At 51.4% G+C, this 22,183-nt stretch overlaps 11 protein-coding genes across 11 annotated transcripts; 5 read left to right on the top strand and 6 right to left on the bottom strand.

Moving 5' to 3' along the window:
• Positions 1 to 127: 127 nt before the first annotated feature.
• On the top strand, positions 128 to 2,569 carry CC1G_01719 (hypothetical protein; the record flags this gene model as incomplete). Its single annotated transcript, XM_001828987.2, has 16 exons — positions 128 to 343; positions 396 to 485; positions 544 to 618; positions 676 to 715; positions 773 to 839; positions 901 to 974; positions 1,034 to 1,087; positions 1,161 to 1,274; positions 1,331 to 1,444; positions 1,501 to 1,519; positions 1,578 to 1,690; positions 1,743 to 1,860; positions 1,911 to 2,003; positions 2,067 to 2,086; positions 2,146 to 2,258; positions 2,309 to 2,569. The coding sequence occupies 16 exons, from the start codon at positions 128 to 130 to the stop codon at positions 2,567 to 2,569; spliced, it is 1,581 nt and encodes a 526-aa protein (XP_001829039.2).
• An 87-nt stretch (positions 2,570 to 2,656) lies between these two features.
• On the bottom strand, positions 2,657 to 5,259 carry CC1G_01718 (hypothetical protein; the record flags this gene model as incomplete). Its single annotated transcript, XM_001828986.2, has 2 exons — positions 2,657 to 3,055; positions 3,110 to 5,259. The coding sequence occupies 2 exons, from the start codon at positions 5,257 to 5,259 to the stop codon at positions 2,857 to 2,859; spliced, it is 2,349 nt and encodes a 782-aa protein (XP_001829038.1). The 3' UTR covers positions 2,657 to 2,856.
• A 361-nt stretch (positions 5,260 to 5,620) lies between these two features.
• CC1G_01717 (WD repeat-containing protein 8) lies at positions 5,621 to 7,670 on the bottom strand (the record flags this gene model as incomplete). The annotated part of the gene is made up of 11 exons (XM_001828985.2): positions 5,621 to 5,727; positions 5,782 to 6,021; positions 6,101 to 6,226; positions 6,282 to 6,342; positions 6,404 to 6,478; positions 6,551 to 6,688; positions 6,744 to 6,830; positions 6,889 to 6,995; positions 7,065 to 7,137; positions 7,191 to 7,252; positions 7,301 to 7,670. 11 exons carry the CDS (start codon positions 7,668 to 7,670, stop codon positions 5,621 to 5,623), a joined length of 1,446 nt encoding a protein of 481 aa, XP_001829037.2.
• Positions 7,671 to 7,950: 280 nt separating this feature from the next.
• CC1G_01716 (polyamine transporter 1) lies at positions 7,951 to 11,184 on the top strand (the record flags this gene model as incomplete). The annotated part of the gene is made up of 16 exons (XM_001828984.2): positions 7,951 to 8,100; positions 8,163 to 8,205; positions 8,363 to 8,459; positions 8,520 to 8,595; positions 8,657 to 8,757; positions 8,816 to 8,975; positions 9,028 to 9,077; positions 9,134 to 9,314; positions 9,367 to 9,501; positions 9,552 to 9,685; positions 9,736 to 9,817; positions 9,868 to 9,969; positions 10,025 to 10,128; positions 10,548 to 10,746; positions 10,799 to 10,844; positions 10,906 to 11,184. The coding sequence occupies 16 exons, from the start codon at positions 7,951 to 7,953 to the stop codon at positions 11,121 to 11,123; spliced, it is 1,878 nt and encodes a 625-aa protein (XP_001829036.2). The 3' UTR covers positions 11,124 to 11,184.
• A 78-nt stretch (positions 11,185 to 11,262) lies between these two features.
• CC1G_01715 (prefoldin subunit 6) lies at positions 11,263 to 11,797 on the bottom strand (the record flags this gene model as incomplete). Its single annotated transcript, XM_001828983.1, has 4 exons — positions 11,263 to 11,322; positions 11,380 to 11,440; positions 11,495 to 11,619; positions 11,669 to 11,797. 4 exons carry the CDS (start codon positions 11,795 to 11,797, stop codon positions 11,263 to 11,265), a joined length of 375 nt encoding a protein of 124 aa, XP_001829035.1.
• Positions 11,798 to 12,069: 272 nt separating this feature from the next.
• Positions 12,070 to 14,580, top strand: CC1G_01714 (lincomycin-condensing protein lmbA; the record flags this gene model as incomplete). The annotated part of the gene is made up of 14 exons (XM_001828982.2): positions 12,070 to 12,238; positions 12,299 to 12,365; positions 12,411 to 12,574; positions 12,623 to 12,722; positions 12,778 to 12,808; positions 12,876 to 13,214; positions 13,277 to 13,433; positions 13,496 to 13,560; positions 13,617 to 13,679; positions 13,731 to 13,836; positions 13,896 to 13,978; positions 14,027 to 14,122; positions 14,174 to 14,372; positions 14,426 to 14,580. 14 exons carry the CDS (start codon positions 12,070 to 12,072, stop codon positions 14,578 to 14,580), a joined length of 1,794 nt encoding a protein of 597 aa, XP_001829034.2.
• Positions 14,581 to 14,599: 19 nt separating this feature from the next.
• CC1G_01713 (hypothetical protein) lies at positions 14,600 to 16,313 on the bottom strand (the record flags this gene model as incomplete). Its single annotated transcript, XM_001828981.2, has 10 exons — positions 14,600 to 14,628; positions 14,683 to 14,931; positions 14,985 to 15,055; positions 15,107 to 15,136; positions 15,193 to 15,339; positions 15,394 to 15,533; positions 15,588 to 15,807; positions 15,868 to 16,020; positions 16,077 to 16,146; positions 16,211 to 16,313. The coding sequence occupies 10 exons, from the start codon at positions 16,311 to 16,313 to the stop codon at positions 14,600 to 14,602; spliced, it is 1,212 nt and encodes a 403-aa protein (XP_001829033.2).
• A 353-nt stretch (positions 16,314 to 16,666) lies between these two features.
• Positions 16,667 to 17,254, top strand: CC1G_01712 (Vps20-PA; the record flags this gene model as incomplete). The annotated part of the gene is made up of 4 exons (XM_001828980.2): positions 16,667 to 16,722; positions 16,787 to 16,820; positions 16,866 to 17,018; positions 17,075 to 17,254. The coding sequence occupies 4 exons, from the start codon at positions 16,667 to 16,669 to the stop codon at positions 17,252 to 17,254; spliced, it is 423 nt and encodes a 140-aa protein (XP_001829032.2).
• A 345-nt stretch (positions 17,255 to 17,599) lies between these two features.
• Positions 17,600 to 19,576, bottom strand: CC1G_01711 (peptidylprolyl isomerase (cyclophilin)-like protein 2; the record flags this gene model as incomplete). The annotated part of the gene is made up of 9 exons (XM_001828979.2): positions 17,600 to 17,894; positions 17,947 to 18,114; positions 18,171 to 18,409; positions 18,463 to 18,603; positions 18,656 to 18,759; positions 18,811 to 18,959; positions 19,008 to 19,235; positions 19,285 to 19,431; positions 19,485 to 19,576. The coding sequence occupies 9 exons, from the start codon at positions 19,574 to 19,576 to the stop codon at positions 17,600 to 17,602; spliced, it is 1,563 nt and encodes a 520-aa protein (XP_001829031.2).
• A 131-nt stretch (positions 19,577 to 19,707) lies between these two features.
• CC1G_01710 (hypothetical protein) lies at positions 19,708 to 21,732 on the top strand (the record flags this gene model as incomplete). The annotated part of the gene is made up of 1 exon (XM_001828978.1): positions 19,708 to 21,732. One exon carries the CDS (start codon positions 19,708 to 19,710, stop codon positions 21,730 to 21,732), a length of 2,025 nt encoding a protein of 674 aa, XP_001829030.1.
• Positions 21,733 to 21,768: 36 nt separating this feature from the next.
• CC1G_01709 (hypothetical protein) lies at positions 21,769 to 22,092 on the bottom strand (the record flags this gene model as incomplete). Its single annotated transcript, XM_001828977.1, has 2 exons — positions 21,769 to 21,854; positions 21,906 to 22,092. The coding sequence occupies 2 exons, from the start codon at positions 22,090 to 22,092 to the stop codon at positions 21,769 to 21,771; spliced, it is 273 nt and encodes a 90-aa protein (XP_001829029.1).
• Positions 22,093 to 22,183: the final 91 nt, after the last annotated feature.

Genomic DNA, 22,183 nt, shown 5'->3' with positions numbered 1-22,183 from the left:
ACCCCATCACCCCTTTTTCTCCTGTTTCGAGAGATAAACTCCGTCCGTGGTATAAATTGACCCGCCTTCCATGCAGGCTTCCCCTCCGCTCCTCACTTGCCTCTCTTCAAACACCAGCTACCTCACAATGACGACCAGAAGTGTGGAATCTGCGGGCCATGGGAGTGGAGACACCCACGCCGTCGTCACTGGCACTCTGAACAGCATTTATCGACCAGAGGTCGACGTCTCCGGGATTGACGAAAAGAAGTTGATGAGGAAGGTCGACTTGCACGTCATTCCCTGGTTGACCATCCTCTATTTGTTCAGCTTCCTGGACAGAGGCAGTATTGGCAATGCGAAAGTAAGGACATTCCCGTTGACTTCTGCCATCGAGCTGATGTCATCGCCAAAAGCTGTACAACCTGGAAAATGACCTCGGGATAACAGACAAACAGTATCTTCTAGCTCTCTCGATGTTCTTTATCCCTTACGCGTTGTTCGAGGTGCGCCAAGGGATTTCTGTGGGACCCAGCTGTCTCCCTCACCCCCACTTCTGATCAGCCTGCGAGTAATGTCTTACTGAAAAGGCTCAGGCCTTCCGTATGGCTCTCGTCCATGATGCTCCTTTGGGGAACAGTAATGGCAGGTCAATTCAATTCCCAAAATAACGTGTCAGCTAAAGAGTGCATCTAGACCCTCCATGGCATCGTAAAGGATTTCGGCGGTCTTCTCGGTGGGCTCGCAGACACCTTTGCCCACTGTTAGCTTATGATGAGCTCTTCCTCTGCAGCCTTACGACTTTTGCTCGGTTTGACCGAGGCCGGTCTTTATCCGGGGGTTGTCTTCTATATCTCAAGGTTCGCCACCCGTCCTGTATCGCGGTCCGGCGCTAGCAATAATAGGCTGATGGCTTCATAGCTGGTATAAGCGCTCGGAAACAGGTTTTAAAGTCGCCATTTTCTTCTCGTCCGCGACGGTGGCAGGGGCGTTCAGTAAGCATAGTCTTCATCGAGAAGAGTATTACTATTCACCTGACCCGTGGCTGCTGTAGGTGGCCTCCTGGCCGCAGCGATAGCAAAAATGGATGGCATCGGAGGACGTCCAGGTGTGTGATCGACTGGATGCACACATCGGTGTCTGTATGAGAGTATCTCACTGGAGCTCATCCCTTATCTCAGGATGGGCATGGATCTTCATTCTTGAGGGACTGGCGACTGTTTTCCTTGCAATCGTTTCCTTTTGGGTCGTTCAGGACTTTCCAGATACAGCTCGCTTTCTGACCGACCAAGAACGTATGTATAGCCATTTCAGTGTGTCCATGCAGTTGGTCTGACAGAATTACTCCAAGGTGCTTTTATCATCCGTCGCCTCCAGGAAGACATGAAATTCAGCGCTTCCGGAGAGGCCTTTTCCAGTGAGTATGTTTGGCAAAGCCTGAAGGATTGGAAAACGTATATAGCCAGTAAGTTGTGACCTAGCCTCCCTCCTTGGTTCTGGACGCCAACTTAATTATTGCAGTGGGCCTCTATATGGGTTTGTAGGTGCCAACGAGGACTTCCAATATTCGTATTGAAATTATCATGCCACTTCGACAGTGATGGTCCTCTTTATGCTTTTTCGCTGTTTTTGCCCTCGATCATCAATCAAGTGAGCCCCTTTCACCCTGTTTTGGTTCTTCAGGGCGCTCACTCGTACCAACTGCAGCTGGGTAAATACCTCTGAAGGACCATTTCTAGAGGCTCTCTGACAGGTTACCCCAGGTTACACAGCTACCCGTGCAAATCTTCTCTCGGTTCCTGTATACGCATGGGGATGTATCCTGACTTGTGTTGTTGGGTACCTGGGGGATCGGTTCGGCCATCGGTCGCACATCAACCTGTGGGTTAAGAATATCTCGCCTATTGGCCATGAGACTGACCGAATGCCAGAGCTCTCTTTGCCGCGGGGCTCGCTGCGTATATCATACTCCTAGTGTCAAAATCTGACGCGTTGTCCTACTTCGCCGTGTACCTCGCTGTTTCGTGAGTACTGAAAGTCTTTCTCACCCGGAGGGATTGCTTGGCTGACTTACGTTGGGTCCGCAGTGCCATCTATCCAATGATTCGTGAGTATGGCAGAGACTGTCCATTCCGCTGGTGTACGGAACTGAAAGTTCTATCGAAGCTAATTCCGTCGCTTGGGTCGCGAGCAATGTAGAAGGCTCCTATAAACGGAGCGTCACCCTGGGGATGGCCATTGGATTTGGAAATCTCAATGGTGCAGTTACGGCGAACATCGTACGCCACTGTCACTTCCTCTTAGCGCCCGATGTCTTACATCCTACCAGTACAGGGCTAAAGATAGGCCATGGTACCGCCTAGGCCATGCCATCGTCTTGGGATACATTGCCTTTGGGCTAGTTTGTTCTCTCCTCTTCTACATCCTATTGAAACGGGAGAATGAACGGCGGGATCGACGAGAGCGGGACGAGGTCATTGAGGGAGTGGATAACAAATACGCCCACGAAGGCAACGGGCGGTACGAGAGCATCGATGCTGCACGATTGCACAAGGGTGACCAATGGAGTGGGTTCCGATACACCCTCTAACATAATTACTCGCATTCTTTGGCGTCGAGACGAGGACAAACCATTCCTTTGTTTGTTTCGCGATTAATGCCAAGTACCATTAGCCCAAATATGTGTATCTATAGAGCGAACGCGTACGTATATCGTGGTGAGTAAGGAGTGTATAGTGAGGAGGGTGTTGTTAAAAATTACGTAGAATGATACACAAAGATTGCTTAAAATACAGCGAGGCATGCGAGAATCGAAGGGGAGTCTATGAATGCGCGAACGCGGATGTCTGCGAGGTACTAGTTTGCAGGTCGATCAATTCAGAACCATGGCCGTCTGTCGAGTGCTTTTGTGAGGGCGGGTTGTGGTTCAGGAGGGTCATCTAGACGGCCGCTGTCCGAGGGTGGCTCGAGTGGTGGAGGTGCACTCCTCTCACCCCGGTTCTCGTCCAGCCACTTGTCCATATCGTCTGACCGTCCGGTGAATGGTCGCTTGCCGAGGAGTTCGATCATATCCTCACTGAAACCATTATAAGAATTTGAAAAGCATGAAACAGTAATCAAGGATGCTTACCGAGTGATAACCTCCTTCTCCAATAACCGCTGTGCAACCTTCTCCACCTCCGCACGACGCTCCGTAAGAAGGTTACGAGTGCGCTCGTAGGCATTGGTGATCATCTTCCGCACTTCGTTGTCCAACATCTCCGCCGTCTTCTCGCTGAAAGGCTTCGTCCAGCTCTCCTTGGTCGCCCGATCTCCACCGTAGCTAACCGGTCCAATGACATCGTTCATACCATAGTTGGCACAAGCCTCGAACGCCATCCGGGTGATCTTCTGGAGGTCGTCCTGGGCACCTGTCGTGATGTTCTCCGCACCAAAGAAGATTTCTTCGGATACACGACCGCCAAGGGTCATGCATATTCTGTCCATCATTTGGGGCGTGGAGAGAAGGTAGCGGTCGGCGGGGAGATACTGGGCATAGCCCAAAGCGCCAGCACCACGGGGGATGATGCTAACCTTGAGGAGAGGGTCGGCGTGTTCGAGGTACCAGCCGCAGATGGCATGGCCGGCTTCGTGATAGGCGACCGTCTTCTTCTCTTCAGGGCTGAGAACACGGCTCTTCTTCTCCAGACCTACGATGACACGCTCGATAGCGGTATCAAAGTCAACAGATTCGACGTATTCGGAGCCCTTTCGTGCAGCATGGAGAGCGGCTTCGTTACAGACGTTGGCGATGTCTGCACCAGAGAAACCGGGAGTAAGGATGGCGAGCTTCTGGGCAAAGTTCTCATAGTCTTTCTTGAGGTCTTCAGTGAGTCGAAGGGGCTTCAAGTGGATCTGGTAGATGGCTTTGCGGCCAGAAACGTCGGGGCGGTCGATGGCAATGTGTCGGTCGAATCGGCCTGGACGCATGAGAGCCGGGTCGAGAACGTCCGGTCTGTTGGTACCTGCGAGGACGACGATGTGTTCATTCGTGCCGAAACCGTCCATCTCGACGAGGAGTTGGTTGAGTGTGGATTCCCGCTCGTCGTTGCCGCCGAAGTTGCCGCCCTTGCCTCGGGCTTTACCGATGGCGTCAATTTCGTCGACGAAGATGATGCAAGGCGCGTTCTTCTTTGCAGATGCAAAGAGGTCTCGCACACGCGAAGAACCAACACCGACGAACATCTCCACGAACTCGGAACCGGAAACAGAGAGGAAGGGCACTGAAGCTTCTCCTGCAGTTGCCTTTGCGAGAAGAGTTTTACCAGTACCGGGGGGACCAGAGAGAATAGCGCCCCGAGGAATCTTGGCTCCAAGTTTCTCGTACTTGGCGGGATCCTTCAAGAACTTGACGAATTCCATGATCTCCACCTTTGCCTCGTCCATTCCGGCCACGTCCTTGAACTTGACCTTGACCTGGTTGTCCTTGTTGAAGAGTTTGGCCCGACTCTTGCCGATGTTGAATATTCCACCGCCGGCGCCGCTTCCACCTCGACGGCTTAGCCAGTAAATGAGGCCACCCATGAGAAGGGTTGGTGCAAAGTTGAGCAAAACACCAAAGCCGGACATTTCGTCCTGGTATGCGACAGGGATGCGTTCGTGGCTGGGGATACCGAGTTCATCCTGGGCCTGGTCAAGCTTGCGTTCGAATGCCTCTACGCTGCCAATTGTGAAATGGTAGTCGCCGGGGGTTGCTCCAGGATACATAGTACCGGTAGCATTCGAGTGAAGCTTGACACGAACGTATTGGCCGTTGACGACTATTAGCTTGTCGACGAGGCCCTTGTCGAGGAAGGCGGTGCGGAACTCCTGCCATGTGATGTCCTTGGAGTGGGTGCTGTTGAGGCTTTGGTAGGCGAGAACTGCAACGACCGAGGCAGCGACCCAGGCCAACTGCTGGTTATTGAAGTTGTTGTTGGGTGGTGGCGGTGGTGGTTCCTTCCTGCGGTTTCTCTGATTCTCTTGGGACGATTCTGAGGACGAAGATTCATGTTGGTGAGACTGCCTTCCCCTCTGAGACTGCTGGTACTGCTGGAAGAAGCCCTCCAAGGCTTTCGGTAGTTCTGGCTTCTGAGGCTGGTCTGCCGACCTGTCGGACTGTTGTTTGTTGTCTACGTTGGCATTATTTTCTTCATTTTGTTTTTTGCTGTCTGGCTGCTGTGTTGCGTAAGAACGTGCAGCGCGGAGAGCAAGAGACCTTGAAGAGAGCAGAGAACCAGCCCTGATTGAACGAGACAGCATCTGGATGGGAGCAGCAGTGAAAGAGACGCTGACCGACCTATTTGCTAAATTTCCGTCCCGTGCCGCTGACCTAAGCCCGCCCTCAGAATGCCGCCCACAATTTCGCACACGTCATCCTGCCGCCCCAAGCGCCCAAATCATGTGCCGATTATGACTGATTTCCTTGCACTTGGACCACAAATCAACTCATCCAACTCTTTTCACATTGCACGTTCGAATAGTCAGCTAACGGCTAGTTCCAGTTATTACCCAGATGCTCAACACTCAGGCCTCAGGTTCCAGATCAAAGCGGAACCAAAAAACATCGCAGCAGGCACTTGTAAATCGTATATATACTCACACACATAGATATCCGTAATAATCAAAATTCCTCTTCCACCTCGAAAGAACAGCAGAACTGCTCTCGATCCATCAAGATGATACCTTTCCCATCAGGAGACCACTTGATGTCCTTCGTCTCGAATTGCTCTACAACGTCCTTGTCAGCCTTCTCATTTTGGTCAACCGGTAGAAAACACGGACTAGCTGGAACGCCGATACACTCTGCCATATCCTCCTGCTGACCAGCCTCTCCGACCCATTCATCACTCCACGTATAAACGCTTTGCGTTCCGCAACACAAGGCTAGATTGCCCTTACGCACGGGGTTCCATCGGGCATGCAAGATGGGTTGCGAATGGATCAGAACCGTTCGTAAGCGAGGAAGGAATTGGTCCTTGGGTGAAGGGAAATCGAAGATGTGCAAAACATTAGGGGTAGTTTCTTGCAGAGGAAACACGCAGGGGAGAGTGTTGAGTAAGCCTACATTCAAGAGACAGCGTTATGTAGCGAAAGATCTTACCGAATCTGACAAGGAGCAGACTACCAGTGATGTTGAATTCGAGTTGCAGGATCCCGCTCTTGGGGTACGGCCTCGTCAAATCGACGCGGTTAACTTGTAGCGTTTGCGTCCCTTGAAGCTTCTCGTCTTCGAGAAGAAATGTTAGGAGTCAACGGCAAGGCAATCAGAGATAGCCGCGTACATGAAAGAAAACCTCGGCCTTCAGTTGCTTCCAGCCACCTGGAAGGCTCTCTCCACACAGTCTGTCCGATTCACATCGCAAAAGGATGAGTAAGTCCCTTTGAATTGAATGAAAGTGCTTACAACAGACCCGGAAATACGGGAGGAGAGTTCCAATACGCCAACAGGTGACCAGCTCAGACAGTCCAAAATATGGATCTATACGGCGTTCCTGACTAGTTAATAATGCACCGACGGCGGCCCCCATGTTTTGAATTTCAAACCACTCACCTTGTCATCCCAACCCCCTACGACCAGAAACAGGCCGTTCGGGTGCCAAGCAACATTGCGGATACCAAACCCCGGATCTTGATCTGGGCTGAAGCAAGTAACCGATTGCCCAGCCAAGGTCATCACATGCAGCTTGTACTGACGCACAAACATTTTAGATTGGGAGAGCGCGACGGTCGTGGAGCGCGCTCACCTCGAGTGGACCTTCCCATATTGCAATGTGATTGCCCGTAGGAGACAGGCACAGCGAGGATAGGGACGATGTTGGGAGGGTGAAATGCTACGACACTATCAGTTTGGCCAACCACCCCTTCGTTCAGGAACCAGATAAAACTCACTCGAACCAGCTTATAGGAATCTGTTGCATCATATACGCCGATCGTATCCTTGGATTTATGACGTTCAGCCAGGACAAAGTACCGGCCATCTGACCGGAACGCATAGGCTATAGAATGGGATTCGACCTGGTTCACTTCCAAAGGGCTCCCGGGTGATTATAGGGCTAGGAACTAACCTTTATCGGGATGAATAGGGAATTGGATATACGTCGCTGACCCCGTCACTAATGACCATACGGTGACCCTCAGCTAGGATGTGGAGATCAGAGTTCGCCATGCCGTCTTGAACAGAAATCGCGTACCCCCCATTCGGAGAAACAGAGTATTGTTCGACCATCCGGCCCCCATTCTGCCTTTACAAGGCCTAACCCGTGTCAATACAAGGCAAACTATCTGATGGATGCAATTATACCTTCAGCGCCAGCGTCAATCCGTCCACTCCACTCTTCGTCGCGTAGCTTGAAGATATGAACAGCGCCCTTCTTTGCACATGCCGCCAATATATATTCTGAGTCGCAAGACCAGCCTAGATGCGTGATTCTGGAGTCTGGGGATGAAGAGGATGCGGCGGACGATGAAGATTTCTGCTTCGAAGTTGATTGTGTCACCAAGGCAGCCTGGGTTGCTGTTGGAGATGGGTCAACGAGCCAGGTTCTTGTTATCTGGAACGTGTCTGCACGACGAACTATGACTCTGTCCTGAACTGCTGTGAGAATGAAAGAGGCACCGGGACTGAAGGAGACGAGGGACGATGACTGGCGATAGAGCTCTGTAAAATCCATGACGGAGGCTGTCCAAGATTGCGTGTGACACCGATGAATCGCGACGCGTGACGCGTCTCCTAAATCAGGAAAGACACCGGCATCAATCTTGGCGCTTGGGTTATGTTTGCCGGGTTCGGAGACCATTCGCCCCGGAAAAGACCATACTTTTCCATGAATTTGCCGTCAAAAAGTTTTCTCTTTCGCCATATATAAGCTGTAACATTGCCCATGTGTATCGTGAAGCCTTTCCCGCTTGTCGCTATCTTTCTGCACGAACGTCCGTTCTCTGGACCTTGCAATGGCCTCCCAAGGCGACCAGACCCCGTTCGGCGCCTCCCCATGCGAGTCAACAACGACGACAGTCGCAAGGACTGCAGAATCGGTCGCAGCGAGCGAATATGACCCCTATCTTGTAGAGTTTGATGAGAACGATCCCGCAAACCCTAAGGTGCGTCCTTTCTCAGTTTCTCCCTTCTCGTTCATCTTTTCACCATGTCCTTCTCGCGGTAGAACTGGTCGACACGGCGGAAATGGTACTTGACGATGGCAAGTGGTCTGTTTGTACTCAACGCGTTAGTCTTTGGCATATTGTCTTATCCATGTTTTAGCGTTATTGAACAGCATCTTCCTGTAGGACCTTTGCTAGCTCTTCCCGTACGCTTCGTTCCTCAGGTTTTACGGTTCAAGGTCCACTAATTTCCATCTTACAGCCTCTGGTATATTCCCCAACTTGGTGGAAGAGTTCAAGATGTCGGAGATAGTGGGAACCTTGACATTGTCACTTTTCGTTACGGGATACTGTGTTGGGTGCGACTTGCCTCCCAGCCTTTATGCATATCCACGATCCTGACACGCGTCTTTTACTAGCCCGATACTGTGGGGCCCTCTCTCAGAACAATTTGGACGCCGGCCCGTTTTCACATATCCTTTCTTCGTGTTCATGGTATGTCCTGTCCGCAGAACCCCTTGCGATCGCCAGAACTGACATCGCCTTCCCCCACCAGTGCTTTCAGATCGGTTGTGCCCTCGCCCCTAATACCGCTGCCATCCTCCTTTTTCGCTTCCTCGGCGGTACCTTCGCGGCTGCTCCTCTTACCAACACTGGGTAAGCTGGCATCCCCACTTCTGGCACCCGTTTTTATTGAAACAGGGAAATCATTTAGCGCTTTAATGTCGGACATATGGGAGGCCGACATGCGAGGAAAAGCCATGGCCATCTTCACAGTCGCACCATTTGCTGGACCAGCTCTCGGCCCTACAGTTGCAGGTTTCATCGGAGACCACACTACATGGCGATGGCTGTTTTGGATTCTCACTGCCTTTGTAAGTCCTTTTCCTTCCATCGAAATGATGTGACTCTCATCTCGTTTGCCAGGCGGGTGTGTGCTGGATCATGATTATGGTTAGCGTTCCAGAATCATACGCGTGAGTCTCTGCTGTCTCTGTATCACCATTCGGTTTTTTTTAATTTACTTTCATAGGCCGATTCTTCTGGTGAAGAAAGCGGAAAAGAAGCGTCAGGAGACAGGCGATCCCCGATACTATGCTGCCTTTGAGCGTGAAAACTGGGGTTTTTCCAAGCGAGCGTATCACGTTTTGGTTCGACCCTGGGTCATCTTCTTCACAGAACCTATGATCATTGCCCTCACCTTTTACATGAGTGTAAGCCTCCAAATAATTAATCTTTCATCTGAGCTAACCCGCATCATCACAGTTCGTTTATGGATGTCTATACCTCCTGTTCGCTGCATATCCAATTGTTTTTGGAAAATCTCGTGGGTTCAGTGCTGGTGTATCAGGGTTAATGTTCCTGCCTATTCCCATTGGCGGTGCATTAGCAGTCGCGCATGTACGTCACTATGCATTTATCCTGTGCCAACATACTGACTTGGGGAAAAGTATGTCTACCACTATAATCCCAAGTATGAGGCTGAGGTGAAACGCCTGGCGCCGAAACCGGTGCCCCCTGAATTCCGGTTGGATGTGGCCTTTATTCCCGGCCCATTGTTCGCTCTTTCGTTTTTTTGGTTTGGGTGAGTATACCTGTTCTGTTACTGTGCACTTGACACTGAAACGTTGTCAGCTGGACTTCGTTCCCTTCCATCTCATATTGGGCGCCTCTTATGTCTGGCCTGCTGATGGGTTATGCAATCCAAATGATCTTCGTGAGCAGCGTTTGAATATATCAAGAGGATCTCTACTGAATCGTAACCAGCTTGGCTTGTTCAACTACCTCGTCGACGCTTACATTCCCGTGGCAGCGTCCGTCCTCGCGTCGACCACGGTCGTTCGAAGCTTATTCGGTGCTGGATTCCCGGTATGTAGCTTTTTACCGCACTACGAATCCCGCGACTGAGACTTGGTTTTCCAAGCTGTTTGGTGGAAACATGTACGATGTTCTTAACCCTCGATGGGCATCCACCATCCTCGGTTGCATTGCCGTGTCCCTTGTGCCCATTCCATTCGTTCTCAAAAAGTGAGCAGTTCCCAATTAGTTACATCTCAGGGTTTATCTAACACCACGCATCAGATATGGCCCATATCTCCGTCGCAAGTCAAAGTACTGTCCATCCGATGATGACCACCCTCCTCCTCCGGTTTCCCAGTCTAAGAAAGAAGCAGCATAGTTAGAGCTGCAATTCGTTGACCACGACGGTACTTTACGTGCTATTACTTACTTATTCGTTCTGGGATTTTGGAACATTATAGAGTCACAATCGTGTAGCTCATGGTAAAATGTATTATAATCGTATGTTCGGCAAATAATTCGATGTCCTTCAGCGACTCTGACTGGTTCCAACCAAGTCAAAAGTCTTTGTTCGGCATCGTTCGGCATTTCGAACCCGCTCCAAATTGGGCAACCACAGTCCCACGCTACTTTTTCCCGCCTTCCAGCGACGGAGTCGCGATACTTTCAGACGTGACGCTGGTCCCGACAGTCAAATACCCTTACCCCGAAGGCAACCCTCCTACAGTCCTAGTCGCAAACATGGGTCCGATGACCTTCAATGGTGTCGTTACCAAGGCCGGTTTCATGAACAAAACGGTCACAGTCACTGTTTCTCGTTTCATTAACCACGCCTTGACCGGCAAGGTAAGCCATTTCACCAGAGCGTACAGCATGTATACTGAAGCGAGATGTTCAGCGCATTGTTCGAAGTAAGAAGTACCTCGTACATGACGAGAAGAATGGTGAGTTCGCGTCATAACTCCCCATTCGCCAGGTTATCTGACCAAGACGCTGCGCTGTCAGAGCTTCGCAGGGACGACGTTGTCATTATCCGCAACTGCCCGCCCAAATCCGCCAGGAAGCGATTCACGTTACACCAACTCGTCAAGAGTCCGGAGACAGAGCGAGAAATTGCCAGAGCCAAGCGTCTACAACAACAAGCTACAGAACAACAACAAACATCGAGTCCTATACTCGACGCTGTCCGACAGGCCCAGCAGCAACCCTCGCCGTCATCATAGGTTGGACCAGCGACTTTCTGCGCTTCCGGTGGAACGCCATTGCACAAAACTAGAGTAATTCGCGTTGTGGGATATTCAGACCGTCGTTCGTATGGGGTGCAGGTTGGGACTGGAGTCTGGAGTTGGCGGTATCGGACATTTATGCTTGAGCAGGCGGCTTTTGGGATTGTTGCTGGATCGCAGTCTGGAGTGCAACGAGCTGCCGAGGAACCGTGGTCAGTACACAGCCCGAGAATGGCGGACTGGGTTGACGCACCTCTTGTTTTGCCTTCTCCTGCTTGCTTTCGATATCCTTAATCTGTCCCTCTACTCTTTTACTGTACAATATCCCGTCAGTAATCTTTCCCCATCAATAATCTTTTCATTCCTACATTTCACTCCGGATAAAGTCGAGACGCGTATCCACATTGCTTTTCGCTTCCGCCTGGTCTTGCTGGACGAGGACGGGTCCGATGAGCTTGTATACAGTGTTTTCCGGCGTCAGGGACGCGAATTCCTTTGGATCGTCTTCAGACTCGTATCTAACATCGTTTCGAGATGCTGACCTTTTTCACCAGCTCGTTCTCCGATAACTGTGCCTCTAATCGTTCTCGTGCGTCGATTGCGGTGGTCAGCGACAGCTGGAGTTTCTGGAATTCAGCCGAGGCTTGTTGAAACTTCTCTTCTAGAGACATTTTTTAGTCCAAGGTGAGGCTAGCACTTGGTTTGGTTGGTTTGAATAGTTGCTATTGAAGGTAGTGGAAGTCGAAGGATTGATATCTCCTGGATCCGATTCCCTTCCTGGACGGAGGGCTCCCACGGGGCTCCTTTCCGCCGGCACAGCGAACCTCGAATTCAGTGGGCTGCTTACATGACCTGGGTCCCCTCCTGACTATAAAGGCGAACTCTCGGAGAATGAACGACGTGAAATTCTTCCCAGCACACCTTGGAATTACAACCTATCATCATGCCGGCCCCGAGGATTGACTGGACCAAGGTCAACCAAGTCAAGGCGCCCTTCTCCCGGTTCCACAGCCGAAGATCTGTGGTATACGGGACCAAGGGGATGGTTTCTTCATCTCAGCCACTTGCAACGGCTGCTGGATTGGAGGTTCTCAATAAAGGCGGGAATGCTGGTATGTTTCGATCAAGCAATAACTGACGATTCGACCATTCCGCTAACCCTGCGATTGCAGCTGATGCGGCCGTAGCCGTTTCTGCTGCTCTGACTGTGACTGAACCAAGCTCATGTGGCATTGGCGGGTGAGTTATACCGCATATTACCATCCAGATTGACGCTCATAGTAGGCATAGCGACGCCTTCTGCCTTTTCTACGACGCTTCTACCAAACAAGTCAAGGCGCTCAACGGGTCCGGACGAGCGCCTAAGAAACTCACCATTGAATACGCCAAACAACGGGGCCATAAGACCTCCATACCGTTGAGCGATCTGAATTCTGTTACCGTCCCAGGTAAGGTGTTGGCGGCCCAAGGTCGATACTGTATGCTGAAATGACAAGGCGCCGCTGCTGCTTGGCTGGATACAATCGAGCATTTCGGCAGTGGGAAGGTTAGTGTTGGTGACGTTTTTGGACCAGCAATTCGATTCGCAGAGGAAGGGTATGTCTTCGGGGTGTTACCGGCGACCATTAATATGACCTTGTTCCCCTACCAGCTTTCCAGTGTCGGAGCTCAGCAGTCATTCTGTAAGTCAGTCACTTGGCTTCGAGGTCGCATGACTTTTCAAACCACATCTTCAGTGGAAATTACTAGAGGTATGTCGGCTCTGGATCACCTTTCAATGGCGGTCGACGTAACCCTCCTTCGCAGACTTTAATCCAGAATGCCTCTCCCAACGGAAACGAACTGCTGGTGGACGGCAAGGCACCTTTACCTGGACAAGTAGTCAAGTTACCCACCCTGGCTCAGACATTCCGCGAGCTAGTACAACATGGAAAAGATGGATTCTACAAAGGTCGCGTTGCCCAAGCAATCGTGGAGCTCATTCAGAGCAAGGGCGGATTGATGGATTTGGATGATCTTGCTGACCACACTTCAACCTTTGTGGAACCCATCAAATACACCTACGCAGGAGAGGTTACTGTATACGAGGTACTCTCCATCTGCCTGTCTACCACTCCTAAACCACCGCTGTTAACAAAGTTCCGCACTAGTGCCCGCCTAATGGCCAGGGTATAACTGCCCTACTCGCCTTGGGCATTCTGGAAAATATCCAAGAACAAGGTCTTTCACGCCCACTCTCAGAGATGGAGCACAACTCGCCAGAGTATCTACATACCGTCGTCGAAGCACTCCGTCTGGCCTTTGCCGGTAAGGTCAACAGTTATCGGGTCGGTATAATCACATCGTCGAATACCATCCCACTCCAACAGACAGCCAATGGTATGTTACGGATCCTGAGTTCAAGAAGGCCCCGGTCGAGGAACTATTGAGCAAGGTGGGGCTCGTTTCCCACTGGCCATCAGCTCCAATCCTGACGACTTGGCTCTGCAGCGATACCTGTCGGAACGGGCGAAGCTCTTTAATCCAGACAAGATGAACTCCGACGTCGTACATGTATGTGCTTTCAATATACGGGATTATTGAGTTAGACTAACGTGCACCAAGGGTTCACCTGTGAACAGCTCAGACACCGTGTATTTCACGGTCACTGATCAGTGGGGCAATGCCTGCAGCTTTATACAGAGCGTGTATGAAGGATTTGGGACTGGCGGTAAGTTCAATCAGCAGGTGAAGATAATTTGTCAAATACTGACAATTCCTTCGAAACAGCTATCCCCAAGGGCTGTGGTTTCGCGCTTCAAAATCGCGGCAGCAACTTTAAACTTGATGAGAACCATCCCAATGCCCTCCAGGTATGCACAGCCCTTTCCGAGTCGACCATTTCAACTGATTCCTGCAAGGGAGGAAAACGACCATACCATACCATCATCCCAGCTCTCGCAACTCGGGGAGACGAGCTCTTTCTCTCCTACGGAGTAATGGGTGGATTCATGCAGGTATACCATTCTTCTATTAAAGCAATGATTGCGTATCTAACGAACTTGTAGCCACAAGGCCATGTCCAAGTACTCTTGAACATCCTACGAGGCTTCTCCGTGCAGGAAGCCTTGGATGCTCCCAGGTTCTGCATCTCCCCCGGCATGCCCCACGCTGAAGGAGTCCAGGCTCCGGAACGGGCAGGCGACGTCAATAGCGAGGTATATTTCGAAGAGGGTATCCCAGACTCCACTGTTCAGGCCTTGAGAGGTAGGCACTTCGACTCCATTTTCCAAAGAGTGAAGCTTATCCTTGCTTGCCAGAAATGGGACACGACGCTAGAACCACGAAGGGCTTCAAGAGGGCCATGATGGGCCGTGGACAAGTGATCCAGAAGCTTCCGAGTAGCTCTGGGCAGTTGGTATGGGCTGCTGGTTCAGACCCTCGAGCAGACGGACACGCTGCGCCTCAAATCTAAGCGCCACACCTAGCAAGGACTACATCCGTCGCTGCCGTTCTGTCCCGACTAGATGAACCAGATTTAATGCCATGCTATCAGTCCAAACTGTTGAGTACTCACTAGCTTGCAGTCGCCTGTATTCCCTGAGTTCCTTGGTGTTGTCCGGCCCTTCAATCTTCCCCCAGCCGGCCAAGGGGACGACAATGGCAGTCGTGTTGTCGTCGCCCCCAAGTTCCTGGGCAAAGGAGACTATCCGTTGTGCCGCTATTCGGGGGTCTGGAGCATGTCTGGCCAAATCGATAATTTCATCGTCGGAGAGCATAGACGAGACTCCGTCTGAAACAAGGACCATATAGGCCCACTCTGAACCTACGGCTCTCCTTGAGCATCCGTTTCTTTTCATCTGGGGATTCCATACTTACCATCCACCAATTTCGTTCGGATCTCCGGTTCAGGAGTAACACCGAATCTTTTGTAGCGCAGATCACCGAGGCTGCAAGGCACAAAAAATTAATCAACGTCAAGGAGATACCAAAGTACTTACCATCGAGTGTTCACAAGGGCTCCCATCCATCTGTTGGATAAGTCACGAAAAGAGGCAATAGTAGAAAAGGGCATGCAGGGACATACCTTGATTCACCGAAAGAATCTGTGATCAGCGAAGAACCCATCATCCTTCTCAAACGACTACTTTCGGTCCTTGAATCTGCATGGTGGTTATCTGTCATAGGAAACGCTTTCCCTCCTTTCACAGGACAAAGCATTACCCGAGTATCTCTGTCGTTGAGCTTGAGACCAGCGTTGTGGGTAAGGGTCTAGGAGTTTACTGACCCACAATGAGCTACAGTAAGCGCCAACTTCTGGGCAGCGAAAAAAGGGGTAGCAGGTGCGTCCAGTGAATGCAAGAGTGCAACAGAAGCCGTAGCGCCACATGTTTGCGATACAGGGTCAACAGACAGGTTCTTGTCCACCTGGATGAGAAGGGCTCAGTTTCTTGACGGATTTGGAGTCGGCTCATGACCCACCTCGAAGAACGTCAAAGTTGCCCTGGTTTCTAGGTCAAGAGGTGCGTCGCTAGGCGGCTCGTTGATCCAAGGTGTTAGGTTCCCTCCCTTAAACCGTTTGAAGTATCCGCCGAGGCTCTTAATCCAGTCGTAGACGTCCGGTATGCTCTCTTTCTTCGCTGATTCAAATAGGCCGTGTAGTTCTTGTCGAAGATACTGCGAGACAGCAGACCCTCCATGACTGTCCACAATTTCCCCTGTCAGTCGAGGCGGGGCAGGGCAGGGACAGACGCGTTCTTACCCGTCGTAGATTCCAACGAATACGACTTGTCCAGCAAGTTGTTCGTTTACCAACTGTGGCTGCCAGTCGAGTCCAAAGGTCCGCTTGTGGCTCAGCTGTAGTTCCACAGGGTCTAGAGACAGGGTAGCATAAGCATAGTAGTCTTCCTGCTGGCTGTTACAACCGCCATGAGTACCATCAAACGATTTGAGCACCGAGAGCGCTCTCACCTACGGTCGCCTCTGTCATTTACAACGCCTATGACCCTGGGTGAGGATAAAGGAATTCGGATGAGACCGTCTGTACACAGAGAGAGAAAATTGTCAGAGAAAAAAGTCTGGAGGGCACCACACGGAACACGTACTTGATGTCTGGGCGCGAACATAGTCGTGAAAGCGTCGTCCATTGGTAGTCCGTGCACGAACAATCCAGCGATGCAATAGTCGGGTGGTAGACTGAGGAACCATTCGCACTCGAGGCAAAATGGCCTTCAGTGCATCCCAAGCCCAGTCGCCGTACGAGGTTGTTGTTGTTGGAAGATTTCCAAGGTGGTCCTCGTTGGCTGAATTGTTGACGCGCCACGCCCACGCCGCCGTCCTCGCGGAACTTTAATCTCTTGCATCATGCTCTCGCCGCCGTTCAATTCATCTTGGCCGTTGTCGAGGACAGTGAACGATTGGTATGTCCCGCACGCTACAGGACTTCAATTGACCAGTGGTTGACTCCAGTGGTAAGAATGTCCAGCATCAGCCCGGAGTTGCGCCCTGAACGGCTCGGAGCAAACTAAGCACAGCGAGCACCTCCTTTGTCTCTATCTACGATGGGGGCCAACCAGTCGACCCCCAAGATTACAGCACAAGACCGTGCTATCCTCGAGTTCGTCCTTGGACTTGCACCCTCGTAATGTTTAGCTCACTACAATCCCAGTCTCAAATTACAGAGAGATAAACTACGCCAATACCAGAAGAAGGCAAGTCTGATTCAACGCCTTAACTCACTCGTGCCTGACACTGCTTCAGATTCAAGCAGTCCTCGACCGGGAACACGAAATAGCTCGGAAACACCTTGCTGCAGGCCAGAAGGATCGAGCTTTAATTGCCCTCCGACAACGCAAATACCAACAGAGTCTACTGCTCAAGACCGATGCGCAGCTCGAGAACTTGGAACAGCTAGTGCGTTGTACGGTTATTAATCACAGGAACCAAACCCTGACTTGTGTGGACTTCAGGTTTCTACCATTGAATTTTCGCTTATCGAGGTCTCGGTGCTGCATGGCTTGAAGCAGGGAACGGAGGTCCTGAAGGATATCCACCGTGAGATGAACATCGAGAGCGTGGAGAAGCTCCTCGAAGAATCGGCTGAAGCCAGAGAGTACCAACGGGTAGGAAGCTCTTCGGCATGTCTTTGACTCGACTGACAGGCAACTTTAGGAATTAAGTGAGATGCTCGCTAATAATCTCACAGTGGAGGAAGAGGAAGCTGTTCAGGAGGAACTTAAACACATCGTGTCCGAAATGGTGCGTGTATTGTACATGTCCCCTACACAGTATTCAAACGCATGGTCCCCAGGAGCTCGAGGGTGCGCACGCGGTAGAGTTGCCATCGGCACCGGATACTGTCCTCCCCGACAGAGCCAAAGAACCAGAAGGTAGCTATAGTCAGACTCATCAGGGATCCGTGTTGACAGCTTCCTTGCAGAGGTCGAGACGGAACGTCCGGCCAAGGTTGCAGTGGCTGGATAGCTACTGCAGGATCACCACCCTTCGAAATTCCCGAAGCCCAGTTTGCGCTTCTTCTTTGGTTCATCCGACACTTCAGCACCCACTGTCCCTACTCCTCCGGCCCCTCGTTTGAGGTTTAAATATTTCCCGACACCACCACCACCGGCTTCTGTACTGGAAGCCACACCGCTCGACCCAACCTTGACACCAAACCAATTGACGTCGTCCTTCTTTGTTTCTGCAGCGGCGCTAGGCTTTCCTGCCTCTGCTCGTTTGGCAAGCTTTTTAGCCAATCGGGTTTTGTAATCATCGAATGGGTCTTGATAGCTATAGAGCGAGTTAATATGCAGTCAGAATCTAGTTGAACCCAGCAACGTACATTATGACCTCTGTAATCTTCACCGTTTTAGCGGGCCTATCCGTTCCAGGCTTGATGGGGAGCTTCTCAAGAGCATCGAGGACATCCTCCCCGCCAACCAATTTACCAAAGACGGTATGCTTTTTATCAAGATGAGGCGTTGCCCTGAAGGTAATGTAGAACTGTGAACTGTAATCCAAACTGGTAAGCGCTATGCACGGATGCCTAAAGTTCATGGAGCTCACCCGTTTGTGTTTGCCCCTTTATTGGCCATCGCGACAACTCCACGGCTGTCATGAGCAGCAGCGTTTCTGTTATCGTACTCGTCTCGGAACGGCGTCCCCCAGTAAGACTCTCCTCCTGAGCCAGTGCCCGTTGGATCACCCGTTTGCACCATGAATCCAGGTACCAACCGATGGAAAGGACAGTTGTTGTATTTCCCAGCTTTTGCGAGCATCAAGAAGTTATAACATGTTTTCGGCGCCTGAAAAAGGTGTCAATTCGAGGGTTGCATCGTGCCTGGGGGCCTGATTTTACCTTTTCGCAGTAAAGCTCGAGGTTCAAGCTTGCACCGCCTAAGCTAGTAACAACGCGGACATAGGCTCGGCGTTTCCCAATGTCCTTCTCCTTTCCTTTCCCCTTGGGTGGTTTCGAGATATCTTCGAACATCAATTCTTCCTACACAAGGATGAGCTTAAGACTGCGGTACATTGCGGCGGGGTGCGCTTACTTCGTCCCATAATAGCTTGGAAGATCCTTGATGTGCGGTAGGATCCACTGAGGTGGACGTAAGAGATGCCCCGGGCAGACCTGACGAGTATGGCGAGATATTCCCTGAAACGAGGAGGTCAGGGAAGGAGAAGGAGCTTACACCGTTAAACTTACAAGGGACAGGCGCTTTAGGCTTAGCAGTAGGGGCGGTCGTGGTAGCAGGTTTCTTTTCATCCTTCTTGGTAGCTTCGATTGCTTTAGAGGCCACAGGAACGGAGGCGGAAGGTAGCCCATGCGGGTTTTGCAGCGTGATGATATCCTCCCTTGGTTCAGTCAGTTGGATGTTGTGGTGCAACTGGGAGCAAACGTACTTTTTGAATTGGACATCTGCAAGAAGGTCTCTGTTCCCCTTGATACTCTCGGCCAAGAAGACATTTCCTGTAGTGGCAATGGCAACAATGTGCGAGTGTTCGCTGAATGGTTTGAATGAGATTGGATCGTGTATTTCATTGGTGGCTTCTTTGCGGCTGTAGTTTAGGGTGATTAGATCGGAGGGAGATAATGGCTCCTTGGTAATCGGGTGTGTATTGTTGTGCTGCCTTTGGAGGGGTGAGGTCGAGTGAGGTATTCGTGTCGAGCTAGACTTACTTCAACCAAGGGATAATGTTGACCAAATCGAATACTGTGCCAGTTCCATCTGCATTCCGAGCACAGACAGGATGTGTAAAAGGCTGATAAGAGATTGCACAGCAGTCAAAGGGGACCATAGAGGCCCTAAAAGACGCTGTTTCTTTGCTGAAGGCAGATACATTCAGGAAAGGGTCAACTGGGGAGGTGCAAAGACTTACGCGCGAAACCCTGTGGACGATGAATGAGAGCCATGCAGACCTGCGTGCTCAGCATGGGTGATATAAAGCTTGTTCGAGTTTCCGTGGCCCATGGTGAATGTCGATGTCGGTGTCGCTGTTCAAGTCATGTTTGCAGCGCTCCGAGGGTGCCAGCAAGTATCCCCATTTAGTAGCCGCGACGAGAGGATTTGACGTTCCGGTGGACGGGCTGTTCACGTCTGCTATGCTTCCACTTGTCTCCAAGCATTGGCGGCCATTCGTTATCAATGGCCTCGTGAATTCCCTACGCAGGCCACTGACAAAACCTTTGGCCCCGCTACTCACCGTCCCGTCGCGTCTCAATTCCACCTCCACCACCGCCACTAAGCCACTCGGCTGGACTGCGAAACCAAAACCAGCAAAATGGCAGGAGAAACAGTCGTCGTGGCAGAGCAAGTCTAAACTTACTGGCCCACCGACTGAAGTACAAGAGGAAAACGCTCTCCGCAAAGCCCTCCAGCACAGAAGCAACTTGTGGCCCCTTCTCGACTGCCTTTGGGAACATCTCAAGGCCAACGACTCTCAATCCGTTCTCCGACTCTACGCCCAATATGTGGAGGGAAAGAAGGAGACTACACCTTCACCGAAACCCCAGTCTGAATCACCACTGGCGTTCAGCATGGAGGATCAACCCGACCGGACGGCTGCCAATGCTGAAGCTCACCACAACCTCGTCCTGGCTGCCATTGCGGCACATGCCATGGAGGGCTCTTTTGAGGCTGCCCTGGGGACCTTTCGTTCGTCTGGACTGAATCGATGGCCAGAGCACGAAGCCCACCATTTTCTCCAGCAGTTCGGTCTTGCCATGCCCTCCGACCAAGCGTTGCGGAACCAAATCGGCGTGTACTTCAGAGATGTCAGGATCGCCCACTGGCTTTCCATCCCGACTGCGTTCTCGAGGCATGTCAAGGCTCTGGCCAAAGCCCGCTCCTTGGAACAAATATGGTCCCTATACTGGAGCATGTACCAAGGCATTACCCGACCTTCACCCTTCATTTCACCCAGCGACACCGCCTCCACCTCTCCCCACGTTCCCCAATATGTATGGGGTTCCTTCCTTGCCTCATTCTTCCGCTGCGATAGATACGACCTCGCTAAAGGCCTCTGGGAAACCCTGGAGGACCTCGGAGTCCATCGGGACGTGGGGCTTTGGACAACATACCTGGACGGGCTCGACCATTTGCGTTTATCCGACGTCGCCCTTAGTTTCTGGGAAGAGATGAAACTTGAGCGTGTGCAGCCAGACTGCCTCAGCTATCGCGCTATCATCTCTGTTTGTCTCAGGGACGACCAGATTGCCGCAGGGATGGACATTTTCCAGCAGTTCAAGGCACTGCGGAACAAGGAAGGCTGGAGTGAAGAAATGTGTCGCTCCGTCTACAACACTGTTCTCGATGGTCTCCTCATGAACAGGGTGGTTGACCAAGCGAAGCGTATACTCGAGGAGATGAGGATCAACGGTCCCGCTCCCGACGCTGTCACCTACAACATCTTCCTCGGATATTTCCATCGACGTGGCGACTTTGCGGAAATTGGCAAGATGCTTTCCCAAATGGATAAGGAACGGGTGGTCGGGGATGTCTACACGTTCTCAATTCTGCTTACAGCATTGCTGAGAGCGGGTCGGCCTGATGCCGTGGATGTTGTCGTGCAGCACATGAACGATCGAGGTATCAAAGCAAACGTCGCCATCTACACGACTCTCATCGAGGAACACCTCAAGATGCGAACTGAGAGCAGCCTAATCGCTGTCATGAAGCTTCTCGACAAAATGAAGACGGTCCCGTCAGCTCGCCCGAACGACGTCACCTATACATCCATCCTAACCAACCTCTATCGCGGCGGGTGGTTACCGAAGGATAAGCTCATTTATTATGAGCAGGAAGTGCTGCAGCGTATGAAGGCCGAGCGAGTTCATCTCAACCTTCCGGGATATCACGCCGTTCTCAGGGCGTGCTTCGAGAGACCGGGAGGGGCTTCTCATGCAATGTCCTATTATCGGGAAATCAAGAGACGCAATATTCCATTGGTGCAAACGACGTGGTACATTCTGGTTGCGGGATTGCTTGAACACCGTCAATGGCAGTGGGCGCGCGAGATTGTGGAGGAGATGAAAAAGTCCAAGATTACACCGTCGGCAAGTCTGGCGAGGCTGGTTATGAAGGTAGAACAAGGCAACGGGAGCGATGCGCAATTGATAGACCATTAGATTAGTAGTATTAGTCCATCGTCTAATAACACCCCTTCACTGTTTCGTTGCTTTGAGTTTGCCAAACAATTGGCCGAAAAAGAATTCCGTTCCTAGGCCGACTTGGGTGTATCGCGCGTATACTGTGTAACTGTTAGTGAAATGCACCGGGCCTTGAATGGGGTTCAACGCACAGGAATGACTCCACCGCCTACCCAACCACTTGCCAACAAATGGAAGAAGAACCACCGCGAATAGTTGCTGGAGCTGTTGGATGCTTTCTTCCCATTCCTGTTGTGCTAGAAGATATTCTTCCTCGTCGTAGGAGGACGTTGATGACGAGAGGTCGTCGTCGTCGAGGGATACCAACGAGCGAGGCATGGTCGACTGCAAGTCCACTGCTCTACTTTTCGGCCCCCGCCGTGGCGGAACCAAGCCTGTATACTGTTTGGGGTTGCTTGGCTGGTTAGGT

This window comes from Coprinopsis cinerea (genome assembly GCF_000182895.1).
Source record: "Coprinopsis cinerea okayama7#130 chromosome 1 map unlocalized cont3.1, whole genome shotgun sequence".
NCBI lineage: Eukaryota > Fungi > Basidiomycota > Agaricomycetes > Agaricales > Psathyrellaceae > Coprinopsis > Coprinopsis cinerea.
This window is presented reverse-complemented; position numbering and strand designations above follow the sequence as displayed.